Source organism: Charadrius vociferus, unplaced genomic scaffold, assembly GCF_000708025.1.
Source record: "Charadrius vociferus isolate BGI_N301 unplaced genomic scaffold, ASM70802v2 scaffold55, whole genome shotgun sequence".
Classification (NCBI taxonomy): domain Eukaryota; kingdom Metazoa; phylum Chordata; class Aves; order Charadriiformes; family Charadriidae; genus Charadrius; species Charadrius vociferus.
The window spans coordinates 3602355-3624611 of NW_009648444.1; the positions used below are offsets into that span (position 1 = coordinate 3602355).

The 22257-nt window shown below is 42.0% G+C and overlaps 1 protein-coding gene across 1 annotated transcript in view; it reads right to left on the reverse strand.

Moving 5' to 3' along the window:
• Positions 1-11396: 11396 nt before the first annotated feature.
• BANK1 (B-cell scaffold protein with ankyrin repeats 1) overlaps positions 11397-22257 on the reverse strand; it is a 131211-nt gene continuing 120350 nt past the window's right edge. The window contains exons 13-15 of the mRNA XM_009885531.1: positions 21150-21218; positions 18013-18197; positions 11397-11441 (exon numbers count right to left, since the gene is read on the reverse strand). Coding sequence (XP_009883833.1) covers positions 11397-11441; positions 18013-18197; positions 21150-21218 — 299 coding nt within the window. The remainder of the gene's footprint in view (positions 11442-18012; positions 18198-21149; positions 21219-22257) is intronic.

A 22257-nucleotide genomic window follows, 5' to 3' on the forward strand; every position in this document is an offset into this window, starting at 1 on the left:
CAACGAGCTGGTGGGTGCCCCTTTTAACTCCTGCGCATGCACAGACAATGGAAGAACATCCATGTCCATAAAGCTAATGTATATTTATCATGAACATATAAGTGGAGAGGTGAATGAAAGAGAAGCCAGTCTATAGTTAAAATTTCCCTTTTCTCAAGTTAGAATAAATACTCACAATGCATCAACATTCCTCAACGGGCGATAATTGAGACTCGAGAGGAGTTGTCTTGCCCTGGCCTGCTAGTCCTCGAGGTGTTTGCCCAAGCAGTGTCCCAACTCAGGGGAGGTACTGGCCACAGCCCTCTGCAAGCCAGGAGAGCTCAAGGGGTCTTTACTAGAATCACTACTTAGAGGATCCAAGATAATTGATGTTTGTCAGGTACTCTTCCACTCTGGCCCAGCCCAGACAATGGAGTATTCCGGTACTTTCCATCAGTTACGCAAGCCCAGGACTTGCTAGGACTTGTGGTCCTGTTACCTTTCCCTTCCGTGGCCACAATCCATGTGTTATCCGTAGCGATCGATTATAGTTATTATCTGCAAACGGTAGGAGCCATGAGAACTAGGTACACCAAGGAGTTGCCGTAGTGTTCTAGTCCGTTGCTCTCCACCCTTTTTTTCACGTTAGACCATTATGTATTGTTCTGGTCATTGTATTATTATGTGGCCCAGGTGAGGAGGAAATCGTGCCAAGTACTGAGAGGCCTAAGGCTGGGGGGGGGGGAATTGCACCACCACACAAACGAGTTCAGCGTTCAAGCTCACGTAGCAGGAAATACTAACAAAAAGTATCCAGAGAAGAAATAGTCCTGCCTGAGAAGTTTTATTATGCATCTTTCCTCCGAGACTCCTTTTACAGTGTGTTCACATCTTGTAGACTTCTACTTTAGGTGGGCAGGAGAAAATAAGAAATGATGTGACAATGCTCAAATGACAATTGAATTATCAGACCAGAGGAATGTTGCTGCTTCGTCCTTTCCTTTCATTCTGCTGTTACCCCAGGTATATAATGCTGGGAAAAAAAATTAATACTTCAGTCATTTTTCCCACAGGAGATGGATTATGTTAGTGTGATTTAAGCCCCCTCTTTATAAACTAAGGCAAGTCAGGTAAGGCATAAAGACAACTTAAAATTCATTAGATGGATCAAGGAGAGAAGGATCCTCTGTAGAGCTGCAGTAGAAGTTTCTCATCTACTTTGGTCTCATCACTTTTTGGGCAGCCTTGCTTACTGGAGCACTCACACCCCATTGGGCCTGATACATTAGTTGACATGGAAATTATGGAAGAGGAAAGCTGCGGCTGTTCAAAATAAAATACGCACTGCAGTTTGTGGATTTCCCTGTAGTAGCTGTGTGCCGTCTGTGTATTAGTCTCACTCCAAAAGTTTTTAGTGTAGTAGGGCTGGAAAAAAATTGGTTTTAACGGTGTTGTTATTAATGAAGAAGCTTGCATGGCTCCAAAGGGATTTAATTGATCAGTAGAGACAGCATCAGGAACTTAATTTATGGCTTGCTGTGGTTATAGATTGACTGAATTCACCCTAAAATAGAAGACTAATGTAAGTTGTTGGCTATATTGGCTGCGATGGGGTTTTTGAGGGCATGCTTAAACAAAGGCTTCCCTCTTGCACTGATGGTGCAGTTTACCCCTTGCCTAATTCTTTCCCATTCTCCGTCTCCTTCACCAGAGCAGTATGCTCTGGTGCTGCCTTTGGTACGCTCTCCACGCTGCCTTTGTGTGCTGTGAGCCCAAAACTATGCCTTGGGAGAACGATGGCTGATGCGGGCTCTGTTTTGCAGCTCAGCAGCTGCTGGTATTTGCTTGTCTGGGTAACTACAGGTGAGCAATTGTTAGGCTAAGCTGCAGCTTGCATTCATGGCATAACCACTGCTACTTACATGGCTCTGGATTTTGTTTTTTTTTTCTATTTTGTTATTTTTTTATCAGACTTGAGTGTCTTGCCATCTATATTGAAATTTTTCTCTCAACAGTTCTGTGCACAGGGGAGTACGAAGGATGCCCTGAAGTATCTGTCCTCATATGGCCAAAGGGACTTTGATGCAAAAATACTGCATGCTGTATGCCAAACTTTAAAGTATCCATTTCCAGCAGTGGCATTCACAAGCTCATTTGGGTGGCTGCATTCCTTGGGTGTCTCGGATTGGAGTTGAACAGCTGCTGCATTTGGGTGAAAAAGGGTATAAAAACCTACCAACATGAAAATCTGAGAGAGGTGTGGTTACTTGCAGTAATGCTGTTCGTTTGGTTCCTTGCTGCTACTTTATGGTCACCGATTCTTGTCTTCTGAGTATGACTGAAGTCCAGGCTGTGGCGTGGGGCCCTGTATATTATGTGGGTGGATCCCCCTCTCCAGAGTGGGGCACACGGATTTTCCCATAGTGTTAAGTGCACAGCAGTGATGTGCCAGCCCGCGCCTTGCAGGTAGAACTGTGTGCTCTAACTTCAAAAACTACAACAAAGTTTTATCAAGTTTGCTTTGTGATCTCAGTTTAAGAAGGGAAAGGATGTTTTCAAAGGTTTTTTTTATTTTTTTCTTTTATCTAGAAATGTCTTTGTATGAAAAGACTTCTGATAACAGCACTTAATCTAGCAGAGCAAGGTATGGCAGGAGTCAGAGAAGAGGGGTTGAATTAAACAAACCTCTGGTAGGAACAAGTCTTTCAGATAGCTGTTACACCGGCGTGGCTTGCCTTGAAGTGCACTGGACTATTTTCTGAAGAGCTGCTGTAACCCAACTAAGCTTCATAGATTACTGCCCTGGGGTGAAACGTTCTGGCCTGTCTTTGCCAAGACTGAAACCACAAGTTCAAAATAAGTCACTTTAGCATTACAGTTGATGAACTTGAATACTGGCCAATTGGAAAATACTGCTTTTTGCGTATGTTTTTGTTGGTTGGTTTTTTGTTCTTTCACCAGGCTAGGTGGACTCTCTGTATAGATGGCAACAGTGAACTTTTTCTTCTGGTTTCACATGGGTTTGTTTATTTATTTATTTATTTTGTTGATGACTAATGTCGCTTAGATATCCCATAGGAGCAAGTATCCTAGGTCACTTGCGTCTGCAAACAATTGCAACTAATACGTGTATTTTTTACTTTTTAATTCTGCTTTGCACTGTGTACCGTACCAACCAGGGAGCATCCATGTTGGGCAGCCTCAATGGATCCTTCACCTGTGTTGACCCCTGCTGTCTGCATGTATGGGGTCTTTGCGGAAGTGAGTTGAGACTTTATTCCTGGGTTTTCTCATTTGTAAGGAGAGGATCATCCAAGCTTTTGGAATAACTGTTGAGAGCTGGCAAGGATGTTGGTATAGGTCTTCTGATTTCTTGTGCTAGGAGTATGGCATAAGCTGACTGTCCCTTCCCCGGGACCGTTTTCTGTCTCCATTTAACTCTGTCCTACTCTCTTGAGGCAGTTCTGAATTTCAGTTACTGCAGCCCAGCGTGTGTAGCGTGGGATGAGACTGAGTACGTCCCTCCACCGTGCTTGTTGACGGCTCGTCTCGGGGCCTGTTTCTGGAATGATTCATTTCACAGTCGCATTTCAGTAATGCTGAAGTTTGTCAGGCTGAATGTTGGTTCCCGTAAATGAAGGGGCTGAGCAGTCAGTCTACGCGGTCCTGCCTCCCCTTCATTATTAACACCCCCTCGAGGGTTGTCGGGACAACTCTTGTCATTTTGCGCCTTCTTTTATCACAGTAGAGGTTTCCTACCAAGACTGAAGCGTATCTATCTTCAGCATCACTTACATTCCTGCAAGGATTATAGTTTCTTTACTAAAATGAGTCAGGTCTTTAGATTTATTCCCATTCTGCTATATATTACACTGTTGTCGAAATACTACAAGTATTTTTTCGTAGGCTGAACATCCAGCAAGGTCGTACCGCACCCTCATGGGTGACAGGCTGCATCTGAATGGTGAGTTACCTCAGCAAAAAGTGGACAATCTTTGAGCACCGATGACCCAGTGAAACCTCCCCTGTAATGAGGCTTCTCCTGGCAGATCAGCCGGGCCGCCCACAGGATCCTGACATGGGTTTTGGCTTGTTGATCACTACAGTCACTGTGAATCTCTCAGTATTGTTTTCTTTCTCTTGGATGTTACCATTTTAAAAATATTTAATTTTGAGTGGATTATCAGTTGAAGTTGAATAGAATACACAGCAGCAGCTGGAAGGGTAGAGTGGTGCTGATGGGCTGATGAGTGAATCTCGTAGCTTACAATGAATATCTAATACTTTAGAGCACCTACAAGAGGGATCTTGCGTCAGCTTGGCTCTCAGGCTCTTGTGATTTACTTAATCATTCATGCGCTGCTAAACAGAGGCTTGCTGATGTTTCCTCTTAGTAACGCGCATTTGGTTAGCAAAACCTCAGGACTTCCTTCATGTCAGAATCTCTGCTTATAAATGTGTCTGAAGTTTAGTGACACACCTTGGGGAAATATGTGGAAATCCTGCAGCAGAGAACAGAGCGTGAATACTGAACACAAGCTGGGTGGGCAATAGATGCTTTTATTTCTGTAGAAGTATAAGGATTTTACTTGTAGCTTGCACATAGTTGAGTACACTGAGATTCAGAAATTCCCTTTGGAAGAGTAGGGGAGAAGCATCCATCCCTTCATTTCTCCTCTGGGGCCATGGCTGGCTGCCTCGAAGTATAGGTGGGTGGGGGGAATTCTGTGTGTGTGTGTGTCAACAAAAAAGCAAATGAACCAAAGCCCTATCCCCAGCTTGTTGCTCAGCCATTGTGTAATTTCATACCATAGAAATTACTTTGTCATGGATTACATACAATTTGTCAGTGTACAACAGCAACAAATGATCTGAGCTATGGGACACGTAAGTCACTGAAGGGTTTGGGGGGGGGGGTGTTGTTGTTTTTTTTTTTTTTCTTTTTTTAGGATAAAACACCAAGAGTCAGAGGAGATATTAAACTATTTGTGTCAAATCGATCCTCAGTTGAAGATCAGAGTGATAAAAGTAAGTAAATCTGTAGTGTAGCAATGTATTTTTTCATTAAAGCGGCACCGCGTGTCTTCCCCATTGATTTCTTGCATCCCGTTCAGCCCACTGTGCGCTCTGTAGGATAGCTGTACTTCTGGGGCAGTGGCAAAAGCAGCTGTCCCAGCTGCAGGAACTGAAAATACTACTGCTTTTTGTACATCAGGGCTTAAGATTAAAGCCCTTGCAGTGACAGCTTTAGCTAGTTTAAATATTTACTGTTATTATATTCTGTTGTGCAACGGTGAGACATTGTGTCTGTCAAACACTAGGTGCACTTGCTGCCTGGAAGAATGACACAGCCTTAGAAAATTGGGGGGATATTAAAAAAGGAGGGAGGGAGCGAAGGTGTTGCCTGGGAGGACTAGCCTGAGATTTGTCAGTGGCTTCACTGGCTAAAGCTTCCTTGTGGAAACTCCCTACTCAGCAAATGCTTCACTCATGAAAAAAATGAGCGGTGCCTCTGCCTGTCCTCTCGTACCCTTCCTGTTCAAGGATTACTGATGCTTTTTGCCTTTTAAATCTCACTAATGTTGCTAAGACTGAATTTGACCTTTAAAATTCTAAAATCCTCTTTGCTGTCGTTACCCTGTAACAAGGAAACAGTTTCTTCTCTGCTTCGGTTTTTAGCAAATGGGAATTCCCCAGTTGTGTTCCCAACCGGAACCGGTGCTCTGCTCAGATGCTGCTGAAACCTGTAACGTTGTCACTACTGTACTTGCTACGCTTAGAGCTGTGTTTGAATAAAACAGCAAAAGCAGAGAACAAGAGGGGCTTTGTTATGGGTAATCCCTATAAACTACCCTGGGCTGGAAGTTGGGGAGTATCATACCATGCATTATAGATGCAAATACTTGTGCGTACATCGATTTTTTTTTTTTTTTTTTTATTATTATTTTATTTCCTGAGGGGAACTCATGCTGGCTTCTAGTTTGTGTGTTTGGCACTGCTGCTATATTGTTACGCTCTTTCTTTTCCCTAGAGAACCCATAGCGTTTCCCTGATATAACTTTCCGTACTTTGTTTTTGTAAATTTCCTGTTGTGTTGGTTTCTTACCATTGACTTCAAATCTCTCCATTTTCCAGGTGCCCTCTCGCTGGCGCTTTTTATTTTTATTATTATTTTATTTCCTGAGGGGAACTCATGCTGGCTTCTAGTTTGTGTGTTTGGCACTGCTGCTATATTGTTACGCTCTTTCTTTTCCCTAGAGAACCCATAGCGTTTCCCTGATATAACTTTCCGTACTTTGTTTTTGTAAATTTCCTGTTGTGTTGGTTTCTTACCATTGACTTCAAATCTCTCCATTTTCCAGGTGCCCTCTCGCTGGCGCGAAGGAGCCACAGGGCCACTACCTCTCCCTTGGTGGCACAGAGAGCCTCTGGATGCTGCCTGGAGGTCTGTGAGGACTGACCCCCCCAAGAAAGGTCCCTTCATCTCCTCTGCTACAGAAACAAGCAACAAACTTCAGAAAAGACACCAGGTACCACCATGAAGAAACTCTTCACGATTTGTATTGTCTTTAATTTCTATGTCAGCTCCTCAGGAATGCTTGCCAGGGGATTCACTGACTAGCTAGGTCTGTAAGAATATAAATGTTATTTTAAGGGAGGAAGGTGAACCTCTTAAGGGAAAACAACAGCTTATACAAGTTTAAATTTCCAAGTAATTAACCCTGCTTCATTTCCACGTGGCCAGGTAAGGCTTTAAAACTTCACAGCTCTTGTGTAAAGCCTGACAGTCTCATGTGCCTCCGTTCATAGACGCTGACTGTATTTCCAGATCTGGGTGACATTATACATTCCGAGGCTTTTGCTGTGGTTCAAATAGCTCGAGAAGCCTTTGTATGGCATACAAAGCTATGCTGCCACACTAATACAGGAGTCACTGAATATTTATGATTTTGTAGCAATACACCTGCAGTATTTGTGGGAGTGTTTCTAACAGAAATGGGGGTGTTCCCCAGAGAACAGATAGCTTCCTGAAAATGTTTAATCAGCCCATTTAAAATAGATTTTTAATTAGCCTAAAGCTATACGTGGGATACAAATTTGCTAGATTCTGTCATTATTTTAAAATCCCAACATTGTCTTTTTTGGCATTGTCTTTGTGTCAAGAAACATTACAAAGAAAAATAACTTGTTGAAATTGGAAAAATATGACCCTCAAGACTCCTAAGTCTGAACATCAAATCCACTCCCCTATTCCAGATTTGGGTGTCACATTAACAAGTAGTTAAGGAGCAACATTTATTTATATTGAAGAGTTTCTGATTATAAGTAGCTTTCAGTTTTTCCTAATTAAAGTTTAAGCGCAAGCATCTCCCAGTACATGCAAAGCAGAGATTCAACACTGCTGAGAGCCTGAGGGGAGGCTTGCTATGACCAATTCAGGTTCCTAAAGATGCCTGTGAATAACGCACAACTAAGAGGTTAGTAAAGGTGAAGATCCCTGTGGAGGCAGTTTTGGCTAACAGCATGTTTACCAGCTTTTTAAGAACATTTGTGCAACTGGCGGGGGAAAGTCTATTTAAGCTCCTACTTTTATCTGAAAGATAAAATATTCTCTTCTACCCTCTGCAGGTTGCATATGAGACGTTTTTCCTTTTTTTGTGTGTATGAAATAGGGCAAGTTGTCTTGCGTACTCCTGTATCCTCACGTGCTCACTTAGATTTTGGAGTTTCTATCACTGTGGGAATGCAAACCGTTATACCCATTAACCGTATTTATTCCTTTACTTTGGCTGTGTAAATGCAGTAGAGCTTCTTTTGGTTTTGGTCTGGATATCACTTACCTTAGGCAACTCATTAAACAAAACACAACTTCCTTGTAAACCCAATTCTTGTAATCACTTTAATGCATTAGTAGATAATTAGTACTGATTTACATAGTTTGAATCTAGAAATTAGCTTTACTTTGAGTACAATTATTTAAACTAGTAATGGAGTACAATTATTATTCCTAGAAAAGACAAATTTATATACAAAGTTTATACAAAGATGTCTTAACAAAAAGTAAAAACTAAAATTTATCTATTATAACTTCATAATCTTCATAACTTTTCATTATCTTCCTCTTTTGTGCATAAAATCTACTTTTAAACAACTACCAAGCATTATGGAAAAACTGAAATTAGTTTAAAAATAATTAACCAAAGCACACAATAATATATCTTTTACATAAGTTCTCAGCTGTCATCTTGGGGGGAAAAAAAAATTGGCAAAGGAAAAATGTAAAATTCAGTGCTGACTTGACAAGAAGTCTTATTAATTTGCTTTAGTGATACTGGATTTCTTCCAGGCTTGGCCTGGGTGAGAGATTCCAAGACACTGGAAGCGCAGCGATGCTCACGCAGCCGTGTCACAGCAGTACGCGCTGCAGCCTGAGGCTCTCGGGGCACAGCCTGGAGACCTGTGGGATGCCAAGCAGGGGAAACGGATGCACAGCCCGCCCAAGACTCGCACTGTAAGAAATAATGAAAAATGCCCGCTGCTATTCAGTAAGACTGGTCATGTTTCTTTAGAATAAGATCAAACACTGTATTTGTTGAAATGAGTATGAGAGGATCAAAACCAGTCTACTCCTTCAGGTCCACCAGATGGATCTCAGGTGTGTTATTCTCCTCCCCCCTTGCGTAAGGGAAGCGTGATGATCTACGGGTAGGCATGAGCAACGTAGCTAAGAACTTTGCACTGGATTTGAAGGCTCAAGTGTTTGGAGAGTTGTAACGTTAGAAATAGAAATGTAGCTTTTGAATGGTTTATCTGCAATTTTTGTAATAATCAAACACTCAAAAATCTCTCTGCAATTAGTCCATTTTTTTACAAGAAAGGTCCAGTCCTCCTAAGAGGTATGCACAGTATTGTTGTGTACACCACTGAATGTATTTCATCACTTTTAGAAAGAATATTGGAATCTTAAAAAGAAAAAAAAAAAAAAGACTTCATTGTGTTGGGTTTGTACTGGAAGCATAAATTTCAGACATGCAGTTAGTTTCTCAGAGGATTCTAGAATTTCACCCTAAATGCATGTTTTCCAGTGCATGAAGGTAAATGAACATTCCCTTTCCAACTCTGTTATTTTTCTGTTAATATGATCTCCTTCAAAGTGGCATCAAAGAGAGAAGAAAAAAACCCAAGCCCCAAACCACCAAGTTTTTCTCATCTTGCCATGACCATTCTTCTACTTTAGAGGCACGTGTGTGGCAGCTGTACATAAACTCTTGGCTTTTCAAATAATAGTACATTTATTGCCAGGGTATTATAAGGCCTCTGAACCCATCTGAAGACAGAAAACGGGCAAAGAGCAGTGGAGCGGCCATACTTTGCAGAAGAGGAGAACCTCGGGAGTTTGGTGTGGATAATTCACAAACAGAACTGATTGAATGTGCTGGATAAATTGTATTTTGCAAGTTCTCCCACATCTAATTCACCTCCTCTCTCCTACATAACAATTTTCTGAAAGCGACAGAGATCACCTATTCTGATCCCAGGGGTAATTCCCCCTCCCCCCTTGAATGATTCATCTCACTTTAGCGATCTGCAATTTATAAGCACCTCTGCTATTACCAAGTTTTTCATAATAGTCTTCTCCAGCTTCAGAGCTTTTAACATTCAAAGCTTTTTTACCCATTTAGTGTAGGTGACTTCAGCCCCACTCGAGGAAACAGCTCTGTTAGGAAAGCCCATGTAGGAGTTGAGCTGCCTCTTGAAGGAGGAGTGATAATTTTTCATTTTCAGGTCACGCCGTAAGACTAATTATTTTCAGTCTTATGAGCGCTTTGGAGGAGGGGGGCCTGAACAAGTCATTTAGAGGATAAGCAGCAGCAGAGGGGGCACCGATTGTTTTATGGTTTGGGCACTGTATTCCAGTGAGCAGGAGGGCAGCTGGCTCCAGAAATGAGACGTGGAACCACAGTGCTCACAAGGAGCAAACTGCCCTCTTCTTTACACGAGAGAAGGGTGGCAGAAAAGACCTCGCTGAAGATTGTCCATTTTCAGTGCCACAAAAATAACACGACAACAGTATAACATGTCTTTCCCCCTGCTTGGAAAAGTTGACAAAGTAACTTAGCTAAGAAAGCCTTTAAAATGACATTTGTCTTCAGGAATAAACAGTATTGTTTTGTAACTGTGAAAAACTATTATTTAATCCCTTTTATAACTCTAGTAATTGAAAATTACAAGTACTACTCATATCTAAAATGATAAGCTTCAATTTTGAAACTTTCAGGTCCTATACTCCTCTGAAGGAAAGGAAACAAGAAAAAAAATCTAACTCTGACTTCTGGAGCTGTTCAGCACAGACTATTGTTGCAGAGATCAATGAACTTAAGAAATTCAGTGCCTAAGAAAACCAAGGGATTGGAAATTTGTTAAAGAGCTCAAGGAAAAGATCTGCACGTATATTAACAGAATGCAGACATATTTGTTCTTGGCCTTAAGCTTTTAATGGTCATCCTTCCATGCATAAGAAAGGTTGCACGACTCCTTCACTTTCAGAGGAATTAGCAAAATAAGAAATTTTCTAGGTGATGATTTCACTGTACTCTATTCTCAGAATGAATCCAAGATAATTCACGAAGTCTACAACCTCAGGCGGTGATCTAAGTTCAGTTCCTGGTAAGTTTGTTCTCAGCACAGATGTTGAAAACTGAACTGATTTCCCCCCCCCCCGGCTGTAAACCAGATTTGTTTACTTTTATCTCCTAGCAGCAAGCCTAATGATCAAGTTTCATTGAAAAGTAGACATACAGCTTTAAAACTGCTATGAGATACACATGGTAGCACACAGGTAGCAAATAATAATTAACCCCCCCCAACTATTGCAGATCTAATTAGTTGCCCAAACCCAAGAAACACAATCACTAACACAAAATTCTGCTGTTTGTGGAGACAGTATCATCGCCTGTAAGCTTTCCAGCACTTAAATGACCATCAGTCTCTTGGTTAATCAGTGTTTCTGAACACATCCTTGCATCGATACTTTTCAACTTCCTTTTGATATTCAATATGTTTGATACTGCCTGTGCGATCAGTATGTAGGGCTACACTCTAATACAACTTTTAGTTGCATAAGTTTAATTAGTTGCAATAACTAGTGAAAACTCTCTTCAGCTGCATCCACCAGGCAGGTAAGTGTCTAACTGCTTGTAAATCTGCCCTGCAGGAACAAGAATAGGTTGACATTTGACAAAAAATAAGTTCTAGTATAAACCCGAATGTATGAGGATTAAGGTGAAATCAGACCTCTGAGATGCACTTCCAGTCTTTTGTTACGCAAATGCACTCTGATAGAAAGGACTTCCACAAGCATTAGTTTCCATGACAAATAATGTCTGTGTGTGTTCATACGCTTGCTCTTACCTCTGTTAATTTGGCATCTCTTCCTTGTCTGTTGGGTTCCTAGTTGGAGACTAAAAGAAATAGATGCAATTAATAAATACTCGCCTATATCAATGATAAATTAGGCCATTGCAGAATGTCTTTCAAAGGTGAATAATTTTGCAAAATACCTACCTAGGATGAATCACTTTTTATGTGTTTTAATTCAAATGTGAATACAACACATGTCCTTGGGAGCAGGGGAGTAAGAGGACCCCCCCCAGCCCCCCCCCAAAAAATAAATAGGCAGGTGTTGTGAGGGAGAATGACATATGACATGAGGTGGATTTTGTACAAATCTTACTTTTAACAGCAGGGCTGCTCTGTATTGGTGGCAATTAGGAGAGGCTGAGGGCTACATGGATATACAGTTGTCTTGGTCAACTCCTCAGTCAACAGTTTGACTGCAGCCTCGTCTTGTGAAGACCAGATTTGGTGACAAATGGGCAGGAAACTGATTTTTGTTATTTTCTCGATTTTTAAATTCGAGCATCATGTGAAGCTACAAAATACTTAAGAAACTGGAAATGTAGCTTTGCAAGTCTTTGCTTTTTGCAAGCTTTTGTAAACTACCAACAAGTGAGTATCTTCAAGACTAGAGGTCCTGATTGAAATGCACACTGTTGAAGTCCCGAAGAAAAAGAAATCTTTCCTGTGACCTCACTCTCCACACGTACACAAGCTTGTACGTGCTTCAGGGCCCCAGGTCCACTCAACCCAGTTAGTAAAGTTGAAATAAGACGTTTTGAGTTCCCATGGATCCAAATGTCAAAATTAGGGTCTGTCTTTGTTCATCTTCCTATTGACCCATCAGAGACAATGGAAATTGGTTAATGTGCTCAAACTTAAGTGCTGTTTTCTAGTTTTCAGGGAACTCTGCTTAGACACTACCTGCAAGCTGGAGTGGCATCAACTGATGAATAAGCAATCTGTTAGCAACTTGGACTGAAAACAAGGTGCTGATGAGGGTTGAGGAATGAAGCCAGACATTTAGGATAGCAAACGTAATCAATAACCTGCCAGTTTATGAAAGGTGCATAGTGCTCTTTTGAGTGTTTCTTGGATGAAGCTGAGGAAGAGATTTGGTCTTTGGCAGCTGGTTGAGCAAACTTAATTAAATCAGACCTGCTTTACTGTCGCAGGCACCTACAAATCTGGAAATCAAAATCTGGAAGAAGTTGTTCTGTGGAGGATGCCTTTACTGCAGTGGATGACCTGGCTGTTTACAGTGCCTTACAGGAGTGGGTCAGTATTAAACACTCCATAGCAACAGAGAGAAAAGTTGTCCTTCTTGGATATCAAGGCCACTTTCAGTGGAAGTACCTACTGACTGGAACAGCTAAGAAATAACTGGTTTCAGCTGAGTTGGCTGTGGAAAAAGCTTTTGACCTTCCCACAGCAGGCCACCTACCTCGCTCATCTTGCAGAGGATCCCAAGACTGGAACAGATGCAAAGACTGAATGGCTCATTTCCCCTATGAGTGTATTTGTCACTGGAGGACTACTAAGCATCTGATGTGTTTCCCAAGACCTGCCTTCATTTAAAACTATTATGTAAGTTGCGGGTATTGAAATAATAACAAAGAAAAGTCAAGCTTAACATTTACTTGATGCAGTATTGGTCTTCTGAAGCCTGTGTTATAGTTTGTCTCCTGTGGCCTCTGTCTTGCTGTTGCACAGAAGCAGTGACACCTACTACTCAGTTCTTGCTGCTACGCCAAGAACAGAGATCGGAGTATCGGTCATTCCTGTTTCTGATGAGGAGTCTTACCCTGTGCTAGCTAAAGACCAAGTTCAAGGTTCTACAGAGATGAGCTACGAAGGGATAACTAACTACAAGCAATTCAAACCATCTTATGTAGTTTCTGCAATCTTGCACTTATTTTTAGATGCTGGATGACTAAATCTGTGGGATGTGGCACATAAGGTGCCATAATGTAACTGCAATAGAAGGCAGATTTTGAAATCTCATTTTCAGAAACAGCTAAATGAGATTCACGCACGTAATTCAAATGTCCAAAGATGCAGACAGGCATCATATAGGTTTTTCAAAAATTCCTGTGTGCTAGAAAGTATGGACATGGAATGCATGTGAAAGCTACATGTCTTTTAAGACTTTAAAGGAAACTTGTCTAGTCATCCTTACATAAATGTTCTCCAAGCTGCTGCCGTTCATTCTGTTAGTGGACACGCACAAACCCAAGACTCTCAAGCCTTATCTTGCGCGTAAGGGTATAGGCAACGGATTGGTCACCACAGAGTAAGCTGAGGTCTAACCATATTTGTATGCTCATGCCTTGTGGGACCCCACGGCAGCAGCACGCATCCATCTTAGTGTGGACACACCTGCCTCACACTGTGGGCACGTTCTGGCTGTCCCATTTGGTAACATCTCCCAGAGGAGACCTATGGCTGAGGACTTCAAAAGCCAAGACATACCTCATCAGCTCAACTGTTCCAATTCTATTGTTCTCTCCATTCTTCCTTGTCTCCTACTCTATAGTACTTCATGGCTGGCAAGGCGGCTTTCCAAATAGTATATGAACCTCACTTATAAAGTTTCCCATAGACATTAGGTTACTTTCAGTTCAGTACTTCTGCGGTAGTGGGAAAGATGCCAAGGAAAACCTTAAATACTTTAAAAAAATCTGTGCCACTCAGATTTCAAAATGGAGTTTTTGTCCTTAAATCATTTATGTATTTCCATGAAATTTTATTAAAGGTAGTTGTTGCTGTTGTTCTGTTGGCTAAAACCTTACTCCCCTTCATGGAAAAAGGATAAGGTATTATCAATGTCTATGGGCAAGACCATATGTGTATAATATAGTCATGACATAAATCATTGGCTGTGCCTGTACTTTCTGCAAATGAGCATTCTACATGCTTAGTCCTTATTTAGTTGTTCTTAGAATAGTTTTTTGTAGACATTTCACTCCCAGAGTGACAGAACTCTGCTTTGCAGTTGATTTTTTTTTTTGGGGGGGTGTTATTCAGTCCTATATTAAACTGTTGCAAAATGAGACATGAACTTTGAGATAGCATCAAATGTTATAATGGAAGACTGAACTGAGCGCTGCTATCATTAATAACTTTCATTACAGTGGAAGCAAGATCAAACTTACCAAGAAACTAAAAATTATATTCCATACTAATTTATAGGAGATATTTTCTCTCCTCATTAAAATAAAATCAAATTCCTTTTCTAACAGGCTTCTGATGTGATCTCTCTAAATCCTCAGCAAGTCTTCAAAAACCGTCTATGAAAAAGACTATCCAAATCCTGATTTCAAACATGGAATCCCGGAGAGGGAGGCCCACGTTTTTAAAGGTATGGATGTAAAAAATAGAATTCATTAAACATATCTGAGAACGGCCAACATCCATACATACCGCGTTATTAAATGGCATGTGGAACAAAAAGTCTCTGAAATGAATGCGCTCTCATCTGCTTTCCTTAGGAACTATGAAAGAGAGAAGAGTGTGATTGTCACTTTTGTTTCAGGCAATTTACTTATGTCTGGATAGAGGCAGTGGTCTTCTGAGATCCTTCTTTACTCTTGCCATCAATGTGTCTTCAGCTGTAAAGGGAGTTCTTATGTTCAAGAATTTAGATCTTTGATAATAAAGTGCACTGTTGGACAAGACAGAGGCCTCCATAATGATTCTTCCTATTGTATTTCTGCAGTGCAAAGCTACTGATTTATATGCGTCACAGGATATACGATAGTATAAGAGGGTGGAGAGGTTAGGATTAGAAGGGAACATAGTGATCGTTGTCTGAGTTCCTGGATAATTTTACAAAATTTACAATTCTGGTGTTGATACTACACGTCTGCTGGTGCGATTCAAAACCGGGACAGCTACAGAGGCAGGACTGATGTGGCCTTAAAAGAGAACCCTACAGACAAATACTTTCCAAGAATCACCCTCGTGTTATCTTACGCTTTGCCTTGCCTATAGGAAACAGAGTGTAGGAACAAATGCAGTGATCCCAGGCCCTCAGGCTCCAAGCAGCTTGTGATGGCTTCCAGACAGAGCCTGTTCACGTGCTGAGGACACTGTGCCCCCACCAACCATGCAGAATATGAAAGCTGAACTATAAGTAGTCTGGACTGCAACTCAGCCACTGGGCCAGCAAGAATTTCCCTTCATTACAGTGTCTCACAAGTCCACGTAAATACAATGCTGTCAAACAGAATAATGAAAGCAGTCCTGTGGATTATTTTTCTCTCTTGCAGGAAGGAAGTAACACATTTAGGTGGTAATTTTAAATAGTCATAATGCTACTAAGTCCAATGTGAACAAGAAATACTAAATTTCCCTTCCAGGAACGCGTATGTACTGAAGTCTACGGAAATCATAGGCCTAAAGTCAATACCGTCTAATACAATCTTTTCATAACAACAAGAGAAAATCATTTGCAGGAAATGTATTGTGATTGATAGTGCTGCAGATGACATTCAATCACAAAGGGAAAAAAGCACCTTGAATGACCGATGGTACAGCTTTCATTAATGACTCACAATACTAAACTGCTGTAGCAGTGGAAAATTCATCAAGAATTCGCAAGTGCAAATTGATAGCTGATGTACAATAAAATATTGAAGTCGCCAAGTAAATTGTTCTAAAGAAACCATCTACCCTACTTGTGCTGAAGCAGTAGGGCTATACAAAAGCTGAGCCACAAAGCCTTGGTAAATTCTCTGCCCCATTAACTCTCACTGAGCTCATCTTTGGGATGAAATCTTGATCCTGCTGAAGGCCTGATTACACTGAAATAACTTAAATGTGGTCAGATACAGAAAACGCTTGTTACAAGGTCAATGCCCAATCCAAAGGTCTGCTTATGCTTTGGATGAGACCTTTGCAGTGTACTCACAGTTCAAGACTTCAGTGTTCTGAAAGGCAAAGGAAGTGCAACTTACCATTCAGATTTTCCTTTTCCAGTCTGTTTCCAATAGTGGTGTCTCCAAGGTGGTGTGCTTTTTCCTGTAAGTAAAAAACAAGCATAAAACCAGCAGCAGAAATCAGTAACAGGAAATTACTGTAGAAATAATGAATAACTATAAAAAGGTGGCGTCTTTAGCATTCTGAACACCAAGCTTCTCTCTCTCTCCAGAAAAAGAATTTTAAAAGACTGAAAAACATCTATGATCTGCTAAAAGTAGATGCTAATTTTAGCATTTAGACCTAAGTGTCTCGTGGAGTTTTTCCTATCAGAAAGTTATATTGATTCTGGTGTCAGATGACAGAGGCTTGGACAAGCGCTTTTTCCTCAAAAATCCCAGTGAAGACTAGACAACTGCAGTGAGATCATGAAGTAAATTCATCACGTTCATGTTGGGGTAACAGTGAAAGACTTCTCTACGGTACAAAACCAAAGAAAAGTCACACATGCAATGCAGGGTATAAACCACCACTAGGCAGTAGCTTTTTCCCTGAAGCAGTGAAAACAGGCCAAGTAAATCCTCCTTGAAATACAGGCTTGTGACTCAGTGCTGCTGGCTTTGCACACACGAGACTCCTCCAGCAGGAACTCCCCTAGCTGACAGAGCAATACCAGCAATTCCCACCTGCGTGTTTGGCCACAGACAGATTCGGAAGGGGGCATCCACCACGCTCTCCCGCTGCTGCCAAACGGCTCGTGCTGTGCTGCTGCCCCGCCTGGGAAATGGGCTCCCAGACCGCTCTAAGCCCTTGCACTTTTGCTGCTAAGCGTTCCACTGTGATGACAAAGCTCATACTCTTTCTTCAGTAAATGGAAACACAAAGAGCATTTAATCTCTCCTTGTTGGCGGCATCCGATAGCTCTCCCACTCTGCAGAGCAGTAGACTAGGCTTTGGTTTTCCTCTTTCTACTAAATGCACTTAAAGGACAAGAAAATATTTGTGTTAATGCATGACCTCATACAAAATGAGGGCAGAACCTCTTCCTCCAGCTGTCTTGTTAGAAGTAATTAACAAACCTCCTCACCGTGTCTTTCTCCTTAGTTTCTAGCTATGATGCAGTTCTTTCAGTGACTCAGTGTGTGGGCTTCTGTAAATCCTGGTTTTGTGCACCTCAATTTGCTCCACACATTGAATATAAAGGTGCTGAAGAGCACTGCTAACAATTGTGAATTTCACTAAGTAGATTCAACGCCTTCAGTTAGGCATAAAGCCTGAGGTAGGTCAATATATATTAACAATGTATGCTTGAAATAGTTATGCTTCTGTTAGCTCACACTGTTCAATAGCGCGTTCGGTTTCTTCAGCTATGAAAGTTTGTGGTTTCATAAAAGATGCATGGACCTAAGCCTCACCTAGCAGATTAGAACAGAAGTCTTAAAAGATGAACTTATTTAACCCGGGATTTTAACCAAAGGCAACAGCACCTGGAGTTAGGCAAAATAAATTCAGGAAGCCTCTCAAGTAATCAAACAACAGTGGAAACAGGCGTCTAGAAGATTCACAACCATAAGCAGCAAGTTCCTTGGGAGCTGATGGGCACATAAATTATGACTCTTCTTCTTGACCTCATGTGTAGGAGCCAAAATACAAGAGTTTGTTTTTGGAACTTCTGATCAAGATTCCTGACAAGAAACATAAATTTCAGACTCTTACCTGTTGAGCGGACTGTAGCCTCTGTTTTTCATTCTGCCACTGTTTAAATCTGTCAAGGGCTTCATCCACAGAGATTGCCCCCTTTTTCACCTGTTCCTGCAAGTGGATGAGTTCGTCCTGTTCATTACGGATGTTGTGTTTCACAGTGCTATCAGTTACTGTGTCAGGGTGGCCTCTGTGTGGCACTACAAAATGTAGAAAATATTATTTACCCATTTAATTCCTTTCTTTTTTATTATGCAAGCACTTTTGTCAACAAAGGCATGTAAGCAGTGATTTTATAATCTGACGCCTATAAAAACACACCATCTTTAGGGTGGCTCCCCCCCTTCCCCTTTCTTCTTCCTGTTTGGTTTTTTTTTTTTCAATGAGAGAAATGCAACAAATCAATGAGGATTCTACATCACTATTTAGCAGCAGAGTAGCATCTTCAACTTTTCATTCATTACTATTGCCCTGATCCATGGATTCTCCATTAGTGTCAGTTCAAGTAAGAATCTCCTTCTCGCGCTAAAGCGGTAGTACTGTTGCTAAGTTAAGACAAAAAATATCCACAGCACCTTATTCCCCTTCCTTCTCCAACTTCACACATTACGTTTCTCAAAAGCTGGGGCTGAAATTTGGTCAGAAAGCACTTGGAAATGTCACATGATTCCCTTCCCCCGGATTATTAAATACATTGCAGTGACAAGAAAACATGACAACCTAGTCCTCCTAGAGATTATGATACAAGTGCACAACTGCAGGGAAATAACAGGGAGACAGCTCACAAATTCACAGTTTGGTGCAGGGAGGTGTAGCACTGCGCATCTCCAGGACACTGATACCGAAACAGCCGAGCCACAACACAGGAGCAGCCCAGGATGAGGCTGTTGCACAGGTGCTGTAAAGCACCTCTTTCACTGCACAGAGAATGCGGCCAGGATAAAAGTTTAAACTATAAGTATGATGTAAGTTTTTCTGCTGTGTTATACAACAATATCTTTTTTTTATAGAGGAAGGACTGTGCAAAGGGAAATATACCAAGGAAGTGAAAAAACAGCTTCTATGGCTTCTCCCACTCTCTCCTTTTGATCATCCTAGCACATACTAGGCATGAATCTCTACTCTTGCACCTCAGCTAAATGTTTCTATTTTGATGGAGTAATGACCCGAATGCCTTACACTTGATAAGATTGTTTGGAGATCAGACCAATTTAGGTAAAACTGCGTTTTTCACACCAGCAAAAGAGGGCAGGTGTGTATTTCCTGAGACCCATAAAAACTCCTCTAGTTTCTCATAGAATCATAGAACAGTTTGGGTTGGAAGGGACCATCTAGTCCAACCCCCCAGCAATGAGACGTCTTCAACTAGATCAGGTTGCTCAAAGCGCCGCGCAACCTGACCTGGAATGTTTCCAGGGATGGGGCATCTGCCACCTCCCTGGGCAACCTGTGCCAGTGTTTCACCACCCTCATCGAAAAAAAAAATTCTTCCTTGTTTCTAGTTTAAATCTACTCTCTTTCAGTTTAAAGCCATTACCGCTTGTCCAGTCACAACAACCCTGCTAAAAAGTTTGTCCCCATCTTTCCTGTAGGCCCCCTTTAAGTACTGAAAGGCTGCAGTAAGGTCTCCCTGGAGCCTTCTCTTCTCCGGGCTGAACAACCCCAACTCTCTCAGCCTGTCCTCATAGGAGAGGTGCTCCAGCCCTCTGATCATTTTTGTGGCCCTCCTCTGGACCCACTCCAACAGGTCCATGTCTTTCCTGTGCTGAGGGCTCCAGAGCTGGACGCAGTACTCCAGGTGGGGTCTCACCAAAGTGGAGTAGAGGGGCAGAACCACCTCCCTCAACCTGCTGGCCACACTTCATTTGATGCAGCCCAGGACACAGTTGGCTTTCTGGGCTGAGAGTGCACATTGCTGACTCACGTCCCGTTTTTCATGCACCCTCAAGTCCTTCTCAGCAGGGCTGCTCTTAATCCCTTCATCCCCCAGCCTGTATTGATACTGGGGGTTGTCCCGACCCAGGTGCAGGCCTGTGCACTTGGCCTTGTTGAACCTTACGAGGTTCACATGGACCCACTTCTCAAGCTTGTCCAGGTCCCTCTGGATGGCATCCCTTCCCTCAGGCTGACATGCATCACTCAGCTCGGTGTCGTCCACAAACTTGATGAGGGTGCACTCAATCCCACTGTCCACATCTTTGATGAAGATATTAAACAGCACTGGTCCCAATACAGACCCCTGGGGGACATGACTCGTCACAGATCTCCATCTGGACATTGAGCCGTTGACCACTACCCTCTGGATACAACCACTCAACCAATTCCTCATCCACCAAGCAGTCTACCCATCAAATCCATCCCTCTGCAATTTAGAGGGAAGGACGTTGTAGGGGACCATGTCAAAGGCCTTACAGAAGTCCAGACAGACGTCACCTGGAGCTCTTCAAGGCCACTAGGATGCTTTGCAGAAGTATGCTACCAATATTCCAATATAGTAAGATCTAGGAGGTCCTATATTGTTTTCCTAAGCGGTTTAGCATTCATGAAAAGTAATGCCAGTAGCACTGGGGACTGCAGTTCCCCACTGCAGAAATAAATCAGCGATTACGTGCTGCTCTATATGCTTTAATCCTGACCTGCTACTTGTCAACAGAAGAGGGAGGAAAAATCATCACTCAGAGTTCGTTTATTTTGTACATAACACTGTTAATTATTCTAGGGTACCATTAATGGAATTTATGGTAGCAACATTTTGATGTGCTACAACTCAAATAACAACCCGACTGCCATGAACGGTTCATTTTACGTGGATGTCGGTGTACCTGGGAGGGAACTGTTGCTCCCCACACTGCTGCCTTTCCATGGCTGGCGCAGCTGAGCCCTCCTGTCCTTCCTTTTCTTGGTTTTAATCACAATGGAGAAAGGAAACAGAAAAGCGTAAAGTAACTCTGACTCTACAAATCTTTCCCACAAGACTGTAACTTCTATTTTTCGTTCTTTAATCTGATCTCTTAATGCTGCACTACCATTAAGGATATAAATCATATGTGGGAAAATAGATGCTAAATCAGTCAAAATCAAGTCACAGCAAATCTCTACTAGTTCTATTGAAAAGCATCAAGGCAGTTAAAGAGCTAAATTAAATTCTGTACCGGGCTTCCTGGCATCGCAGTACGTCCTGTCGTGGTCACTGGGCACTTGAGCGGCCTTTTGCTGAAACACTACAACAAAATTAAGAATATAAGGAAGTTGGTGAAAAATGGCAATAAAAACCATCACACATTCTGAACAAAAGAAGGAGGCTTGTGAAAGCAGGCTGGAATAAATTTCTTGTTCTAGCCTGGGAGTACTTCTCAACCCACTTGTCAGTCTAATGTTAATTACTTGAAAAATTGTTCTGTTGCACAGAATGGGAGCATTACTGATATTACAGATATCATGACAAGAAGCTTTGAAGAAAATAAAATAGACTTATCACATTAACATATTACTTTTTTAGGAAAAACAGCTAGATCTCTGTGTTCTTCACATGGTACAGACACCTACTGTAGCCTGTTTCTTATTTTAAGGGGAAAGCTAAGGCGGAGAAAACCAGTAGTACTAGGTCAGAATAATGACACTGCTTAGGAAAGAGTACGCGTATATCTTTTGTCTAATTTATTCAAGCACTAGGAACAGCAACACATGATCGCTTACCCCACTAGCCTAGCCCACCATCCCCATCGCTGTGAGGCGCCCAGAGTACAGCCGACCTGGATACACCCCGAAATGCTGCGGTCACACTTTTGCTGGCGGCACATGTAAAACCCAGAAGGTGGGAATCGCTTGGTTTCTGACTTAGCTACTGCCATATAGGCTTTCCCTCTTAAGTCTCAGTTCTGATTTTAGCTAAACAAATTAATAATCTAGAATAATTCCTTCCTGTTAAGTAATCTTTCTGACATCACTGCAATGCAGCAAACGTGCTAGTTCAATGGAGCAAATATTTGCTTGGGGACCGAGGCTCGGCACGACAGAGCTCTGCGCCAGTGGCCGAGCGGGCACGCATGCATGCTACCCCGGCATCCGGGCTTCTTGCTCCTGCTGACCAGGGAAACCAGTGGACCTTGGTTTGCTCCTTGTCTACCTGCTCAGGCTGCCTGGTACGATGCATCCACTTCCCTCAGGGAAACTTGTAAAATGGATAATCAAGACCACTGTGACATCTAAACTCTGTGCGTGCTACACGCAGAGGTGAGGAAGAAGCAATTCCTAAGGGTG